Below are 18,193 nucleotides of genomic sequence, written 5' to 3'. Positions count from 1 at the left end.
CGAGCCGCATCGTCCCCCGGAGCGTCGGACGCGACGCCGCGCATCTCTGCCACCCCCGTTCCTGTTTCACCCTGTTTCACCCCTCCCGAAACCCGCCGCGAGAGCCAATCGCTTGGTAGGAGAGGCCGCACCCGCGACCGCGGAGGCGGGACTCTCAAATTAAGATTTTCGACTTTCTTAGCGTCCGCGCGGGACTCGTCGTCGGCACGTGACCTGCCTCGTCCCCCACCCCCCGTCCCGCGCACCTGACATTGTTTAACTTTCGATGATTTTTAAATCTTCGCCGGAGGCATGAATCACATATTTCGTGCCTCTTATCCGTAGCGAGGATCTTCCGTTACAGTCCTGCATTTACACCCGCGAGATTTTCTTCTCGTTTCGATGTTTGGTCGGTTTTTCAACCACGTTTTTTCCCCCGGCGTTCACCGTCGTGATCAATTTTCAAACACCGTAGAACTACGCGTGTTCGGTGAGCGAAAAGCGAGAGATTCGAAACGTCTCGTCGGATTTATCAAAAGACCTGTCAGCTTGGTTGAGACAGTTTTTTCACGATCGCGACGGATCTCGCATTTCATTCATTTTTCTCCGTTAATATTGTTTCAGATTTTTTTCAACCCGTATCACATCGAGCCATCAGAAATTTTCGACAGTCCTCCGTGCGGTATGGAGTCCGAAACACTGGTCTGAGTGACAGAAGATGGTGGTTGAATTATTCAAGATTTCCAGTCACCGAACCTGACGATACCATCTCCTTGGAGAACATCTTGCTGAACGGTCTCGTAACTTCTAAGGTAATAATAACACGACCAATATTAATTATGACTCTTTCGAACCCTGACTCGATGTTCTTACACGACATTTGACGTCGTGGTCCCTTGATTATCATACCGGCAGCTCAAACTATTTTCGCAAAAACCCGATCGGTATGGATCTTGGAAACGTGGAAAAGCCGCGTGACCCACGAGAACGAAGAAATTGAAGGGAGAAACGTGGATGATAAAATGCCGCGGGTTATAATACCTACCTTGACTTTTAAATAAGACCGAAAAATCCATTACGCGGTGTCTCGTCCTGCAGGATGCGGTCCGTCGATGTCACGCGTCCCTACCCGGTAATCGAATCCTGGGTAGAAAGACACGCGCATATACATACGTACGTATAATACCGTCGAGTCGGCCGCGTCTGTCTCATCTCGGGGCCAGTTCCATGATTTCTTTTTAGACGACTATGCGCCCGGAGTATCAGGAGGTTTGACAGGCGTCACATCTCGACTCGTCCGCGAACGCCTTCGGGCGGAACGTTGCCGAGCGGTTTCTCTCCTCCCCTCTCCTCTCCTCTCTTCCGAACCGGTATACCTATACTCGGAGGTATTAGTTTCCCGGGGAGGAAGTTATCCACCACCTGGAGGCAAGATTGACATCTGCTTATCGTTCCAAGAATTTTCCCTCCGAACAATTAAGTCTCTATCGGAAGGTGGATGGGGGGCGAGAGAGACTCTCTCAACTTTGGTACTCCGCTCGTTAACTAAAACTTGAGCTATTACAAGAATTAGATGGTTGATTGATATCTCCGCGGCCTTCCTTGATCACCACCCCGCCCCCTCCCCAACCCCCTGCAATCCGCTTCCCGGCAATCAACGATTATACCCTGGAACGTCGAATGGATACACCGCGGGGACAGCCTTCAACGGATAAGAAAATCACCGAGCGTTCAAGGGGAACGACGTCTTTGATGAAAATTGAGGAAAACTCTGAAGAAATCTTTCGGCATTTCACCCTTGCGCGTCCTAAGCTGCGGCACAATACCGTCTGCATGCGTTATACGGTGAGACGCGGGCGCGGTGTAAGAGATTAGAAGTCAGGACGAGAAAGGGGAACCGTGGGGCAAACGGGCAGTTGCCAAATGGTGAAAATGATGGATGCGGACGGGGAATAGAGTGTGTTTAATAATTTCCGGTGCGGCAGCAGCGGCGCGAACAGCTTTGGCAGCGCCCCGGTAAGCTGGAGTGAGAGATAGAGGTCGGGGTTCGCAGGGTTCGAGAAACGACGATGTGACAATCGGCAGAAGAGTTTTTGCTCGGTCGCAGCTGGACTCTTATATTCATTTTCGCCGCTGAATCATTTCTCGGAGCTCCCCTTCCTCCTCCCTCATCCCGAGGGTTACATACAGACCGAGTACGATAACGCTCGCCGTCTTCCTCTCTTCTCTTCCCGCGCGCTTCGCGTTATACGTACGTGTACCGCGTCGGGGCCTGAATTCGTTCGCTCGGAGCCCTTTCAGATTTTCACCACCTCCTCCACCCCCGCCCCAGTCGAAGGACGTACGGCAACGGTCAATTACCGGGCGGTCGTTTCTTTCACCGACGCGATTTCGCCTCGGGAGTTTCTTCTTTCGCATCCATGCAGAAGCTCCGAGACGACGGGGATGCAAAGAAACTCTCCGACGTGAAGCTCGGGGCTGAAGAGACAAAGGGCCAACCGAAGAAATTGTACCGCGCGTGCAGGCACCTCGCTTTCTTCGATCGCTCGCTCGCTCGCTCGCGGCCTTTTTCAATCGCTAATAGGATTATCTACACTTCGACAGGCGGGTGAGCCAGGTTCGACACCCGCCAATCCCCCCCCCCCCCCCCCTCGAACCTCCCCCCGCTTCGATACAAAACTCTTTCGAGACAATCGAACGAAGGAGGAACGAACTACGTTCGTTCGAACGGAAGGCTCGAAACTTGCGGAGTCTCTCGAGCCAATTAACCAGCCAATACATCCGAGCCAATGAGAAACTCACTATTCAAATCTCCCTTTCTCTCTTTATCCCTCTTCTTCTCGAGGGACAATCGGATTGTAATTATTGAGAGCTGCCTCGTCGTTGTCTCACGATTTCATTCTACGCGTTTTACCGAGCTTAGATTCCAGAGGTATATCCGTTCATCCTGATTTCACGAGCCCTCTTCCTCTCATGGCTTGTGAATAAATCTCCGCAGAACCGTCAACGTTAACGCGAGCAACCGTCTCACTAAAGTCTCGTCTTTTATTCGTTTTCCGTTTCCGTTTTTCTTTTTCTTATTATTATTCTTCTTCTGCTGCTTCTACACCTCTTTTTTCCCCCTCTCGCTCCCCTGGGTCTTCCGTTAAACTGCAGCAGCCGCGTATTCCTTACGGAGTAGGTAATTACGGAATTTTTATTTCAGAAATACTTCTCGCGTATGATTAACGAGCGAGCGTTTTAACTGTCCCCGATTTTTCCCTCCCTCGGGATCGGAAAGAACCGAAGGAGATAAGAAGAGGAAAAAAAAATGCAAAAACGGGGATACAGTTTAAAAAATGTATAAAGAAGTACGCGAGCGACGGATAAATTACCGAACTACACCCGGGGCTTCTTCTATTCCCATTTCGCTCGGGAATTTTTCTTCGCCGTAGGATTCTTCGTCCGTCATCCCAATTGTCACCTTTGAAGGAACTTTCAATTAGCCCTCATTCATTATTTTCACCTAGATTCCTCGCGTTCCTGTCTCGTATCGCCCCACTTGCGGCGGATAATCGAAACGGAATTCCGAATGACGCTCGAAATTTCACCGAAACCTGCAATTCCCTGCAACGAAACGGGACAACCCGTTACTCATCGTGTTTTCTAGCTCCAGGTTCCACAAATTTCCGACAATAACAACGCGCAACAGCGCAATTTTCCATACCTACCCGCCCCGAATAACTCTCCACTCTACGATGCATTCAATTTCCGTGTCAAGTGTAAACTACTTTGAACTCGTGGTTAGTTTCTCACTGTGAAGTTTTAACTATGGCAACGGAACTCGAGTCAAGCTTATTTCTCGAACGAAGTAAAAAGTTCGCACCATTTTTAATTACGGGTAAATTCAGAACGTTTTATAATTTTGTTCGCTATATCGAGCATTGGAAGAAAAAGTGACAGTTGAAACGATAAAAGAGTTCAAAGAAATCTAGAAAGATGTGAGAAACAAAAAAAAAAAAAAAATGAAAAAGAAGCTGCCACGTCTTGTGCAGAAATGAGATCAACCCTTTGGCACCACACTGCATGTAATTGCGTTATTGGTAAAATGTATTGAGTCCCGCCTAACCGAGACATGAAGGGGAGGGGGGGGAGGTGCTTCAGAACGTACGCGCCCGGATTGATACATAACGTAGGACTTCAATGCCCATAATCTCGTCGGCTAATATCGGCCGACCGTTCTCGAGCACGGACCGTATCGGTTAAAAAGAGTTCGCGTCACGGAGCGAAAGGTAAGGGATGGCCGCGAAGGAACAGCGGCATACCGAGGTAGGGTGGAAACGGCGTGGCAGCAGCCCTGCCGTTGACAGTCCTGTCTTCGAAAGCAAATTTCACTTTTTGTCAACGGGCGGTCGTTTGAAAGGAACGAATATTGGATTCGGTTATTACTTCTTCAACCTTCAACCTCATGCCCCGTCTTCCCTCCCTCCGTCCCTCCCTACTCCCTTCTCCACTCCCCTCCGCCCTTCTCACCAATGACAGGTGTAATCTGTCCTCTGCGGAGAGAGCCTGTAAGGTGCAACGACGACGTGACTTTCACCAATCTTCCCTTCTCGTCGGCGGCCTTTGAAGGCGGGCCCTTCGACGTCTTGAGTGCCCTGTACCAACCTAATTCTTATGTAATTGTATCGTTTATTTCCTTCCCTTTATTCCTCGCCTCGATACCCCGCGGCTGCTTCTGTCGGATCCAGACCAAGCTGAGACACGAAGAAGAAGAAGATGATGATGATGATGATGATGAAGAAGAAGTCGAATCCTAGCCCCGAGGGATAGAATCAAAATTTGGCAAAATCTCTGTACATCCGAAATCCCTCGAGCTGATCGCCTGATGGAGTTTGCTCCTTTAACGTAACGTTCGGTCCCGATCGCGCAGTTTCGACCGCTTGGCGCATCGAAGTTCTCGTCGTCGACGAGGTGCAGGGTTGAGGGATGGTGTTAGTTTCCTGCCCGGATATTAGCTGTCACGTGGCTCAGTGGACAGAACCGACGCGTGTTAGAGCTTCTTCTCCTATGTGTGCCGCGGCGGCCTCGCCCGTCTTCTTACCGCGGTTATCCGAGTCACTCTCCTTCCCCGTCGCGGCTTTTCGAAATCTCCTAACCCTCGTTTTTTCGCTAGACGAAAAATTCACCCCCTAACCCCGCGCGACGCTCGCCGTCGTACGTGACGTCATGCCACCCGAGTCGCCGGCTGAATACGAAAACGTTGAAGGGACGGTTACGCCACCCACTCTTTTCCACTCTCTCCTCTCTCCCTCTCTCTCTCTCTCTCTTTCTCTCTCTCTCAGGGTCTACACGGGGTCCGATTCACCGTACGTATGGGAAGGATTCAACCCGATCGCGACACCTCCGCCGGAAAAAGAGAGAGAAAGAGGGAGGGTAAAAAGTAGATGAAAATGAACATAAACATATTCGTTCGGTTTTCTGGGCTGCGGTGATGCCGTGTACTCGACTGTCTATACGGGGAAAATCTCGGCGGAGGGAAAGGCTTGCCTGATCCAGGGGGATTCTCTCAGCTCCCGGTGTGAATAATTAGCGGCCTATCCGTACCCGGCCTAAGTCTATGTATCATCAACCTCACTTGATACAATGGTATAACTACACAAGGGCGTGTTAACGCCTGGAGAGAAAGAGAGAGGACCGAGAGAAGAACCCACAGTCGTGATATGAATTTATCCGCGAGTCAACTACTCGACGGAAGGGATATATGGAAAGTCAGACGTGCCTCTGCGCTTCTTACTGGCAAATGATTATATTACACGCTCCGTGATACATCGAGCAGCGATATTACACTTATTTTTTAACCTTCTAGCAGCCCTCGAGGCGTCCCAGATGTTTACCGGGAAATTTGGTCACATGATTTTTCACTTAAGGGTAACGGTAATACGAATCGGATTTGACAAACGACTGGAATACGGGTTGGCACTTGTCTAACCCTTATGATATATCTAATCATCTACAACATCTGAAACCTTGCACTTTCCAAAGCTAGCCTCATCCCACTTTTAATAAGGGTGGAGGAGGGGACGGTCTAAAATCATACCCATTTTTAGGATTTTGTTTTAAAGCAGTTGCTGATGGAAACAAGAAAGTCGATGTTGCGTCGCAAAAATCTCGACAAGTTCAAAATATAATTTACAACCACACATCTAGTTCCCAAGATGTCCAAGTACCTGATTACATTTTTTTCCTACCACGCTCGTATCCTGTAAATTCCTGACCCTTGTTCCAACTTCTCTCTACCTTCTCCCAAAACTTTGTCCCTTCCATACTTCCCTTAAATTTCAAATAAGTTAGTTGTCGACACAGCCTTCAACAAAACAGACGTGCTCACTCGGCGAGTCATTCTCAACCATTTTTCAATCCACTCGTGTAACAATTACAGCCTAGTTGATCCTTGCCGTTGAAGGAAAATATTTAACAACTCCGGACGTCTAGTCGCAAGCGCATCTTTTCGACAGTTGAAACCGAGGTTCAGAGCGCAGCAGAGTTCTGCTTCCAATCCGTTTGAATTTCCGACTCTGAGAGGTGACACGTCCTACGCGAATCCCGCCTCTTATACGATTACAGTGGTAAAAGCTTGCGTGGGAAAACGGTGTGAAAAAACCGAGTTGTCGCTTATACATATACCTCTCGAGACGTACTCGAAATACGTCCCCAGCTGCACGGGGAGAAAAAAAAACTACCTCTTACGCATCCCATTTTCTTGTTTTTATTTCATTTTTCACACCATCTTATCAGACAGGGTATCGCACACCGCTTGGAGAGATGTCTTTAAGGGAATATCGCAGCCGCGTTGTCACACGGAAAAAGGGACGTTTCCGGACGGACGCCGCGAACACCTCGACGAAGTATCGATGACGTAAGCCCGGAATCAGAGATATCCGTCCGTTGGTGAAGTCTGTACTCGGCATCGTCGTCCAATGGCTTGCGATACCACGTGGAAAACAAAGTGTCGCCTTTCATCTGCCCTCGCAGAGACAATATTGAAAAAAGAAGATTCCTCCCCCTTTTTCCCCTGCACTCTAACAGGGTTTTATCCTCCCCCCCCCCCCCCCCCCCGTCTTTCGTCGTTTGGTGTAAACATCAGATCGAGTAGGTATAAGAAGGCTGATGGCGGCGGTTATTTCAACGTCGACGAGAAGGGGGGTCGAGAGCTCGGCAACCGCCACCAACGGGGGCCTGCCAGATATTAGCATAAGATTTTCGTCGGGGCTTAAAGCGCAGCCGAGAACAGCGACGGAGTTTAGCGGTCGTGTCGCCGTGCGAATTGGTAGGCCTAGGAGGGCCTAGCGGCGGCCTTAGCGAGGCCTTAGAAACGGTCTAATGCGTTAACGCCACCTAACCCTGCATTTGGCGGTACAATTTCGGGGCCACGACGTCTCGGAGAAAATCAGCAGTCGTTGTCTGAGGTAAACACCGTATCCAGTCGCGGCTTGACGGAGAAGCAAAGCTAAGACCCGGCCTTGTCGAACCTGCACGACTTTCCAAATATGCGGTGTTCAACTTTTTTTCCTTTTTTTTTTTTGTTTCTTGCTTTTCAGGGGAATAATCACTCGGCTGGTTTCGTTTCGTTCATACTTTGCGCCGGCTCGATACAGCCCAGGTATTTTTCCCAGCTTTCGTGGTGTGGTGTACCACGCAACTTCCATCGCCCCCGATCTTGATTTCATCAACGGTGTTTCCTTTTATTGTTGCCAGTTTAGCCGGGGCCTTAAATGTTTTGTCCCACCCGACATGCGGCTCCTGACCCCCCGTGTTGACAATATATTCTCACCCTACCTCCGGCCAATCAAGCAGCGATGAAAGATCACGTCCACCCCCGACCAGGCAGCCCCTCTCCTCCGACGAGAGGGTGGCTTCTGCTCCTGCTTCTGCTTCTGCTTCTGCTTTGGCTTCGGCATCTCTGCCGGCCGTTATCTATATCTGCAGTTCCTGCAGCTCTCCACACCGCGGAAATGTACTCTACCACCACACACCCTCTACCACCACCACCACCACCACCACCACCACCACCCTCGCCTCGCCGCTCCTTCTTCTTATTCGGTAGTTTCTTGGGAAGGGAAGCGTGGCCAAAATCTATCTCGACATAAAATCATACGAGAGCTTGCGACCTTACGTGCCGAGGGCTTTTTCTTTTTTCTTCTTCTTCTTCTTCTTCTTCTTCTGCTTCTTCGTTTTCGCCTTTTTTCCTCGTTTCTCTATTTACCACCGGGGTGGCATCGTCACGTTGTAAGGTACAAGATCGCCAAACGAGAGAGACGATTTTCAACTTGTGTCGCTGGGCGGGAAGACAGGGGCGAGGGAGGGTGGGGAAGGGGGAGGGGGAAAATATATCGAATCCTGAAATGAGGGAGTACGTGACTTTGGCCCGAACTCAAAATTACCCGTTGAGACATCCACGCGGATGACCGCATGTGTGTTGGATTTGTACGAGCTGCTACGCTCGGCAACTCGTATACCTACCTCGATAAAAAACCTTCTTGAAAGATCCCTACGATTTCTCCCCTCAGCCTCTTGAGTCTTTCAGAAAAATTATAACCTTCGAGGATCACCTTAGAAACGACGATTCCGGACGAATCTATAAGATGGCCGAATACGCTGCACGGCTGGGGTCGTACGGTGAAGTTGTCGAGAAACCGGCTCGATGCGATGCGCGTATCTCAAACATTTGTTGTCGCTAATTAGTAGTTAGTATTCGGCTAGCGATATCTCAAAGCCCTCGCAATTCCCTGGATGCAGACCAGCGGCGGAGTTAGACGATGCCGGAGTTCGTATAGGTATGAGAGGGTGGCCGGTGTGCGAGCAGATCCGAAGAATGAGATAAAACGAGGAGGAAGAACGGGAGAGAGAGAGAGAGAGAGAGAGAGAGAGAGAAAGAAAGAGAGGAAAAATATAGGAATGAAAATAAAAACAAAAATAAGTATCGCAAGAACGAGATATAGGAGATAAATAAGACGACGAGGACGACGACTTCCTGAGAAATGGCTAGAGTCGTGGCTTTGCTCGTAAATACTCGCATCCCGTTGATTGGGGTGTGAATCTTCGCAAAGGGGACGAGGGGGGCGGGTCCTGGAACGAAACTGTAGGGACGTCGGTGACTCCAACGAGACCCCGACGCGCCCCGTTCAACCAACGAGACGATGTGCAGGGCTGATACGTCGATTACAGAACCCGGCTCGCTTAATTGATCCTCGAGCAATTCAGACCCAAAATCTCGGACCACCGACCGGACGCTATTCGACCCCGAAATATTCCCGATAGTAGCGAAATCAACCCGGGACCGAATAAATCGAGGACGACAAGCGTAAGTGCACGTCATCGAGCACGAAGCTGACTCCAAGGTCGAAAAGAAGACGACCGACAAGGAAGGTATACCAGGTCGATCTCTCCGATTTTATTTCTTTTCTAATATGTTACAGTAGACTAAAACGTAAGGGGGTGAAACCACCCTTCAAAACAAGGCATGTCAAGGCGCAATTCGGCAGTTTCACCAACAAGAACGTAATACCTTGTAACCAATTCAACTGGAAAAGTTTACTATTACCGAGAAACGAAAAACCTAATGTTTCTTTACTTTGGAGGGTGGTTTCACGCCCTTGAAGTGTTTAATGACAGATAACAAAAACACATGTATCGCTTAGTTTTCAGTCTACTGTAATATACGTTACCTTCCTTGTTTGATCAATCCTCTTCAAGTTCAACGTGACGTTCTTCGGACACGACTCTGAGGATTTCTAGTAATTGTTCAAGCGAACTTATCCGAAAGCCCAGAGATGGCGTTGTATTTCTTAGGAACGAGGGGGGCGCACACCTGTTCGCCGTGTTGAACCATGCCTCTAACAGACGAACAAGCGGACCCGTGGGTGGGCGGATGTATACATATGTATGTACTCCAGGAACCCTCCTCGGTGGTCGTAACATCTGTTACCCAACCCTCCGCCGGCTGAGCGCTCTAAAGATCGGGCGCAGATTTCAGGGAAGAAAGTAATTATATGGAATACATCAAATCCTCGGGGTGTAGCTAGTGTGTGGCAGGCTCAGCCAACGAATTCGACTACTTCTTGATATAAGGCACGGCGAGCAGACCCGACCCCGGTAAAACTTTATGATTTATTATGTTCAGCCCCCTCTTTGTCTGTTTCTCCCCACCGCGAATCACTCCCTCTGCACGGCGGTGGTTCAAACCCGCGGACCGCTTTGTGCCGCGGTTGCCTTTGTCGATTTGTAATTCAAGTCGTACCGTATTATGGAACTATCAGGTATAGGTACCCGGTTTCGGGTGAAATTCTCACCCCGAACGGGGCAAGAACCAACCTCCGAATTATACGAGGTGCAACTTGGCGCGGCTCGAGCTTCCTTTCATTTGGATCAATTGGACAAAAGATGATTAGCCCGGTGGTAAGGGTACATGGACCAGGTACTCCTCGTTCTATGTTTAATTTACAGCCCAAGCGTAATAACAGAGGGAAAGAAGAAGACGAAGACGAAGAAGAGGAAGAAGAAAGAAGCGAGCTGAGAGGGGGAATCGCCTCGCGCAAGAGGAGATACAAAACAGATAAATTAGGACACGGCAATCTGGAAGATTGGGGCCGAACGAGCCAGCCAGCGTGGTCCGGACTCTCTGGCTCTCGCCCCTTCGGGAGCGGCACCGCCCTCCACTCCTCTCCTCGCCCCGAATTCTTTATTACGATAGTTCGAACAGGATCAGAATTCAGACTACTTTTGCCACTCCGTTTAACTTCTCTTATCGGGCAATCGAGGAAAAAAGTTTACTCGTCTGCTCAACGGCCCGGGACGCGGCGCTTCTGCCTATCGAAGTCGTGGGGGTGAAAACGCGTTCTGCGTTCGTCATTCGAATCCTAATCGCGCGCCAGTGTGTCCGTCGGCCGGATTCATTAACCGTGAATACGCCAGTCGCGAAGTGCTTCACTTTCTCCGTCCCCGAAACCAGAAGGAAGCGCCGATCAATCCGTTGGAAACGTCTCGCGTCCCTCTAACACCGAGCACCGACAGGTACACACTCGTTCCAGCTGCGAAGGAATTCCTCAGGGAGAATTAAAACCCCCTTTCCGTGCGCAAGTACCGAGAGTTTCGCGAGTTCGTTAGCGAATCTTTGAGCGAGGTGGTCGCGGGGATGAAATCTAGCCGAGTAGGTACCAACCTACCCTGCAGCCACGTACCTAGTCGTTACTCTGTCTTTGCATAATTGCATTGCTGGTGACTCGAGATGGAAACTCGGTCCGATTCCGCCGCATTCTCGAGGACTCGTCAATCGACCTGGGGAATAACGGCCGGGTCGGGTATTCGAAAGTCGCGAAAAAGCTCCTAGCACGGCATCCTTGACCGGCGTCGCGAATTCCGGCGGAAACGTGTGGCGGGTCGTCAAGTACCTACCTAAACGGCTAGCCGGAGGGTGCGCGGCTGGTTTCGTGCTTCCTCGGCAAAACGCTAAATGCCATATCGTACACACGTAAGCGCGGGTGTTGCGGGACGTGTAACACGTGCCTCTCCGCCCTGCTGTTATAATTGTAACGCCTGCCTGTAGATTCAGAAGCTGTAGTTCTGCTATGCAATATTCATGGATGCCCTGAATGGTTATCGAATCGAGAAGTGAAAGCAGAGAGACACGGAGAATGGAATAGAATAGAGTAGAACGTATCTTTTTTGCGACCAGGGACAACAAAATGACGGTCTTGAAAGATAAAATAACTTAAAACTAGTGAAGAAGAGATCTCTCAGCGTAGTATTGTATTGCGGATAGAATAACAAGGAGGAAAAAAAAAATAACTGCGATAAGGAGAGAAATTTAAGAGTGATACGCTGTTGATCAGGGTAGAACGAAACGATGGTATCTAATTACAATACATGGGCAATAGAGTGCAGTACATAACCACAAGCACATACCAACTGAACGGAGGTTAAACTTTCAAGTATAGTCAACCACATCAATGTAACAATGTATTTACAATTTCATCTCATTGTCGGATAACTCATACCAGCACTAATAGCAATTGGTACATTCAGATTGTAATGTTGTCAGATTCTAGACACTAACCTTAAAAATATCCTAAATTTTAAAAATGCCGTAAATGTTGACAAACGATTGTCAGAATGTATATACATATATATAGAGAGAGAAAGAGAGTTAGAGAATTTTGGTATCGACATGCTGAAATGCAGCATTCGAAGAGACAAGTTTCCTTCCGTTGGACAATAATTACTCTCAAACAATGCCAAGTTCAATATCTGCAAGCTCTGCGGTAGGAAGAAGGAAGTTAGTTAGAAAGTTTGACAAAAATATTTCCGACAAGAATTATTTTCGTCGCTGATTTGCGATCCTCCTTTGTACTGAAGGAATAAATGAATTCGAGGCGAGGAAGCTGGAAGAGGAATACTGCAAGCACGCCCAGCTCTTTTTCAAGTAAAAACGTACCTGTACAACATGTAACCGTATATATACGTATACCTATATACATACATACATATAAGAGCGAAATGTTTGTCCGAGTAATATAATTGATTGTATTAGGCGAGTTTGGTATTCCGTTCGCGGAATTAGGAATTGCGGCTGCAGAACTCTGCGGCGAAACTCCTGCGGAGAGAGCGGCGAATGTTTGCTCGCGAATTACTGGAAGGCATGGCGGCCTGGAAACGGTCCGTGATGTTGGTTCATCCCAATTGCCACCTCCACGTCTTTACCCCATCCGACAATTACACGCGAAGGTCCGGGCGTCAGGATTTTTCCTTATAAATCTGTCCAATCGAAACGATAATACCTTTTAGGAAGTTCGTATTTCGGAAGTGACGCCGACGTACCGCCGGACACAAGTTCTATGCCGGTCCCCACCGCGTGGCTGAACCGCCCGGCTACATCGAGCCGAAGTAAGTTATAAGCCCGCGAACCCAAGGCTCTGAGTGGCATGTTTCCTCATCGGAGGAGTCACCGGAAATGATGCCGCGTCGCCGACGGGAAAGTTATTGGCCTACCTCGCGAGCCAGACTGCGAACCACGACGGAGGCGGAATCGGCCTTACTTTTAACGCAACGAAAATATACTTTAAATATGAAACAGTCAGATACAGAGAGGTGATCCCCATTGAGACGAGTCGCGACAGCGACAAGCCAGGAAAGATCGTTCCCTTTTCTACCTACTCCTCGTCCTTATACCCCTGTTGCAAATTCACTTAGAAAGGGGGAAGGGAAGTGCATCTTTTTTTTTTTTGTCGTTATCGTTCTTCATCCATTTTCATTTTACGGTAATGTAGAGAGATATGAGTAGACAGGGAGAAACCACTGGTGTGCGCGGGCCTGAGTTCCTCTCGACACGCGCCACCGGGCCAGCGAATAAACGGGTGTCGACAGTTCGGCTAGAGACACACCACCTGACACATGTGCCTCATTTCATTATACCCTACCTAGATCATAACATGGCGCAGTCGGTAGGACGGGCCAATACATCGCGGAAAAATTGAAGAATAAAATTAGCAAAAAAAAAGTGAAGACAACGTGTTAAAATAACGTCTTAGTGCATCCAGGGATTATAAGAGACGAATAAACAGCAAAACGATGGCAAACGAATACAGAGGAGTTCCGCCGATGTCGATGACGGACAACGTGGGCGAAAACTGGCGAACATGGCGGGCCAGATTTGAAAACTACCTCGTCGCCTCGGAAGCGAACAAAAAATCAGAGGCCACACAATGTGCTCAGTTGCTCCACTACATCGGTGAGGACGGCTTTAAAATATTTACAACATTCACGATCCCGGACGAAGAAAAGGACAAACTCCAACCCCTTATAAAGAAATTCGAGGAACATTTTTTGCCAAAAGAAAATTTGGCGTACGAAAGGTACCAGTTCTTCTCGTATCGCCAACGTGACGGGGAAACGTTGGAACAATTCATAACGGAACTAAAGAAAAAGGCGAAGAAATGCAAGCTGGGCAGTCTGAACGACGAATTAATCAAGACGATGATTACCTGCGGAGTAGCCGACGGGTCTATAAGGGAGAAACTGCTCCAAAACGATGAGCAAACTCTCCAAGAAGCTATAGACCGCTGTCTCATCATCGAGAAATCCAAAGAGAGATCACAGGAGATGGAGCACGCTCTGACGACGACAGCATCGGTTGACGCAATCAAGGGCCGGAGTCAACGCACCGACGCAGCGCAACACACTTATACAGCTAAGTCTATAACTTCGTGTACGAAATGCGGATATACTCACGCGATAAACAGATGCCCGGCGTACAATAAAATCTGTAATAACTGTAGAAGGAAAAATCACTTTGCTGAAATGTGTTTCAAAAAACAAGACGGAAACAAGCGCGATCAGAAAATAAACGAAATCAATGAAGATTCAGATCACAGCGAATACCTGTTTATAGCTCAAGTCGAAACCTCAAATGTAAAAGAACGGTGGTACGCGGAGTTAGTAATAAACAATCATAGCATAGAATTTAAAATCGATACGGGCGCTGACGTGAATATTCTGCCCATGCCAATATTTAAAAAGATCAACGTAGCGAAAAAAGAAATTCAAAGAACGAACACGAAATTGAATTGTTATTCGGGCGAAACTCTTAACGTGGTAGGCAAATGTAACGTCATGTGCCACAGGAAAGGCCAAAAACACGAAATTGAGTTTTTTGTAATCGACTCTAACGGAACACCTCTGTTGGGTCGAAAAACCTCGGAGGAAATAAATCTCGTTAAAAGAATTTATTCAGTCGAACAGAACAGCTACAATGAATTACGAAAACAATATGAAGACGTATTTTCTGGAATAGGTTGTCTAAGTAAACCGTATCAAATTAAGCTAAAAAAAAACGCCACGCCTGTAATACATCCTACGAGGCGAGTTCCTTTGCCGCTGCGAGACACTCTCAAACAAGCATTGGATAAACTTGAAAAAGACAAAATAATCGAAAAGAAAGAGGGTCCGTCAGAATGGGTAAACGCACTCGTGCTCGTGAGGAAACCAAACGGATCGATTCGTATTTGTATTGACCCGAAAGAGATAAATAAACAAATCGAAGTCGAGCCGCGACAAATTCCGACCTTCGAAGAAATTATAAGCAGAGCTAACGGAGCGACCGTATTTAGCAAACTTGACGCGCAAGCAGGGTTCTATCACGTCCCGTTGGACGAAAAAAGCTCGGAAATTTGCACATTCGGCACGCCTTTCGGGAGATATAAATTCAGAAGGATGCCTTTCGGCATTAAAACTGCACCGGAGGTGTTTCAGGATAGATTCAAACAAATTTTCGATTTGGAAGGCGTCGAAGTGTACATTGATGATATTTTTGTATACGGCAAAACGAAAAAAGAACACGACATTAGACTTAAGGAAGTCCTAGATGCGGCCAGGCAAAGCGGCGTTCGGTTTAACATAGATAAATGCGAATTGGGGAAAAAACAAATTAAATACATTGGTCATATAATCTCCGAGAATGGTATTGCTCCAGACAGTACAAAGATAGAAGCCATCAAAAAACTACCGGCGCCGCAGAATAAAAAAGAGTTACAAAGAATCCTCGGGATGCTAACGTACGTCAGTAAATTCGTAGTCAATTTCGCGGAGAAAACGGCTCCCCTAAGAAATGTTCTGAAAAAAGATGGGGTTTTTGAATGGAACGCGGAGCAACAGAGAGCATTCGACCAGCTAAAAGCATGCCTATCGAGCGCTCCAGTATTACAGTTCTTCGATGTAAATAAAGAGACGACACTTTCAGTCGATGCTTCGCAGGCAGGGCTAGGAGCCGTATTACTCCAAAATAGACTTCCTTGTGCGTACGCGGCGAAAGCGATGACCGATACACAAACGCGTTATGCGCAAATAGAGAAAGAGCTGTTGGCAGTTTGTTTCGGTTTAGAGCGATTCCACGATTATATTTACGGAAAAAAAATAGTCGTCGAAACGGATCATAAGCCGCTAATACCAATATTTCAAAAGCCCCTGAACAAATGTCCAGGAAGACTTCAAAGAATGTTGGTGCAAATTCAGAAATACGACATAGAGATCGTTTATCGCCCAGGCAAAGAACTCTATATAGCAGATGCTTTGTCGCGGGCTTACGATAAAAACGATAAGTTCCTAGGATGGTCACAAGAAATTGAATCACAAGTATGCTCAGTAAATTATGTAAACGCAACTCCCGAAAAGATAAAACAGCTAATTGAAAGTACCGAGAAAGACAGCGAGTTAAAAGCGTTAAAAGAAATAATCCAAAACGGTTGGCCGAACAACTCAAACAAACTGCCAGCAACGGTAAGACCGTATGCTCAATATAAAAGCGAACTTGTTATTGTAGACGGTTTAGTTTTTAAAAACGATTGTTTAGTGATCCCGCGTGAAATGCGAAATGAAATAATCGACAGAATACACTATTCCCACCAAGGAATTACTAAATGTCAGAAAATCGCACGCGAATCGGTATTTTGGCCAGGTATCTCGAATCAAGTCAAACAAAAAATCGGCAGTTGTCCAATCTGTTTAAAATACTCGAACTCACAAAACAGGGAACTTCTACAACCCCATGAAATTCCAGAACTACCATGGAACAAAATTGCGTGTGACATATACGAGATAAATGGCCAGAAATACCTTCTCGTTGTAGACTACTATTCAAAGTATCTTGAAATAGCCGAGCTACGGCGAAACGCGACAAGCGAAAACGTGATTAGACACCTCAAAACAATGTTTGCGTCTCACGGCGTACCGGTGACCATAGTATCTGACGGAGGTACTCAATTTACATCGCAAGAATTTAAGAAATTCGCGAAAGAATGGGAGTTTGATCATGTAACATCATCTCCAACGTATGCGCAGTCCAACGGCATGGCTGAAAGACACATTCAAACGTTCAAGAAAATAGCGAAAAAAATAATAGAAGAGAGAAAAGATGTACAAATGGCGTTGTTACAGTATCGCAACACTCCTGTAATCGGGAATCGATCGCCCGCCGAACTATTAATGTCGCGCAAACTCCGAGACAATTTGCCGAACTGTAGTGAAAAATTCCTACCTAAAGTGGTACCAAACAACATAAAAAAAATGATTGTCGAAGAACAGAACAAACAAACAGAATATTATAATAGAAGGGGAGCGAAAAACCTTCCTGAAATTCCCGACAACACAGACGTCTACGCACAACTCCAACCTAACAGCCTTTGGCAACCGGCAAAAGTCATATCTCAAACAGGCAACAGACGCTACAGCATACAGACGAAAACGGGGAACATCCTCACGAGAAACAGACGATTCCTGAAACCCTTTAAAAAAACAATGGCAAAAAATAAACCTCCCTCGTCTCCTCTCGTCGCTAACAGCGACAATAAGACCTACTACATTCCTTTGGATGACGAAACAAATTCCCAAACAGATGACACCGAGACAAACTCAGATAGCGAGGGTCCTGAAACCGCACAGGCGGTCGAGCTTAACGATACGAGCATTGCGGAATCTCAAAACGGTACCGAATCAGATCAAAGCGTAATTATAGTAGATACTTCGACCGAGGCTGACGAGACGTGGTCAGAAGCCGAGGCAATGCCTACCGCAACGATCACACAAAGCGGTAGAGAAAGTAAACCACCAAGTAGACTACAGATAGAATAAGCTAGTATGTAAGAACATATAGGATAAGCTTGTAAAAAAAAAAAAAAAAAAAAAAAAAAAAAAAAAAAAAAAAAAAAAAAAAAAAAAAAAAAAAAAAATTTAATGTAAAAAAAAAAAAAACAAAAAAAAAAAACTTTTATATACATATATATATAGCAACACATAGAATAATTACATAGTAATTAAACTAGAAAAAGAAGGATGTAGAGAGATATGAGTAGACAGGGAGAAACCACTGGTGTGCGCGGGCCTGAGTTCCTCTCGACACGCGCCACCGGGCCAGCGAATAAACGGGTGTCGACAGTTCGGCTAGAGACACACCACCTGACACATGTGCCTCATTTCATTATACCCTACCTAGATCATAACAGGTAAGAGCGGAATCATCGACATTATGAAACGAGTACCAATTATAATGCGGTAGACGTTTATTTTTCGGAAAATCTTCTCGTCGCAGAACTCGCGGGACAAGAGGAGAAGGACCTGGGAGATGCAGACTGAGCCGAGTCCAATTTGCGGCGAAACTTTCGAGGAGTTTCGAGTTCCCTGGATCGGG

The 18,193-nt window shown here is 47.2% G+C and overlaps 2 protein-coding genes across 2 annotated transcripts; both read left to right on the top strand.

Moving 5' to 3' along the window:
* The first annotated feature begins 13,584 nt into the window (after positions 1 to 13,584).
* On the top strand, positions 13,585 to 15,775 carry LOC124309503 (uncharacterized protein K02A2.6-like). The gene is made up of 2 exons (XM_046773173.1): positions 13,585 to 15,566; positions 15,766 to 15,775. The coding sequence occupies exons 1-2, from the start codon at positions 13,585 to 13,587 to the stop codon at positions 15,773 to 15,775; spliced, it is 1,992 nt and encodes a 663-aa protein (XP_046629129.1).
* On the top strand, positions 15,591 to 17,693 carry LOC124309516 (uncharacterized protein K02A2.6-like). Its single transcript, XM_046773189.1, has one exon. The coding sequence runs from the start codon at positions 15,826 to 15,828 to the stop codon at positions 17,635 to 17,637; it is 1,812 nt and encodes a 603-aa protein (XP_046629145.1). The 5' UTR covers positions 15,591 to 15,825; the 3' UTR covers positions 17,638 to 17,693.
* Positions 17,694 to 18,193: the final 500 nt, after the last annotated feature.

Source organism: Neodiprion virginianus, chromosome 7, assembly GCF_021901495.1.
Source record: "Neodiprion virginianus isolate iyNeoVirg1 chromosome 7, iyNeoVirg1.1, whole genome shotgun sequence".
Classification (NCBI taxonomy): domain Eukaryota; kingdom Metazoa; phylum Arthropoda; class Insecta; order Hymenoptera; family Diprionidae; genus Neodiprion; species Neodiprion virginianus.
The sequence above is the reverse complement of the archived record's forward strand: the minus strand, read 5'-3'. Positions and strand labels throughout refer to the sequence as shown.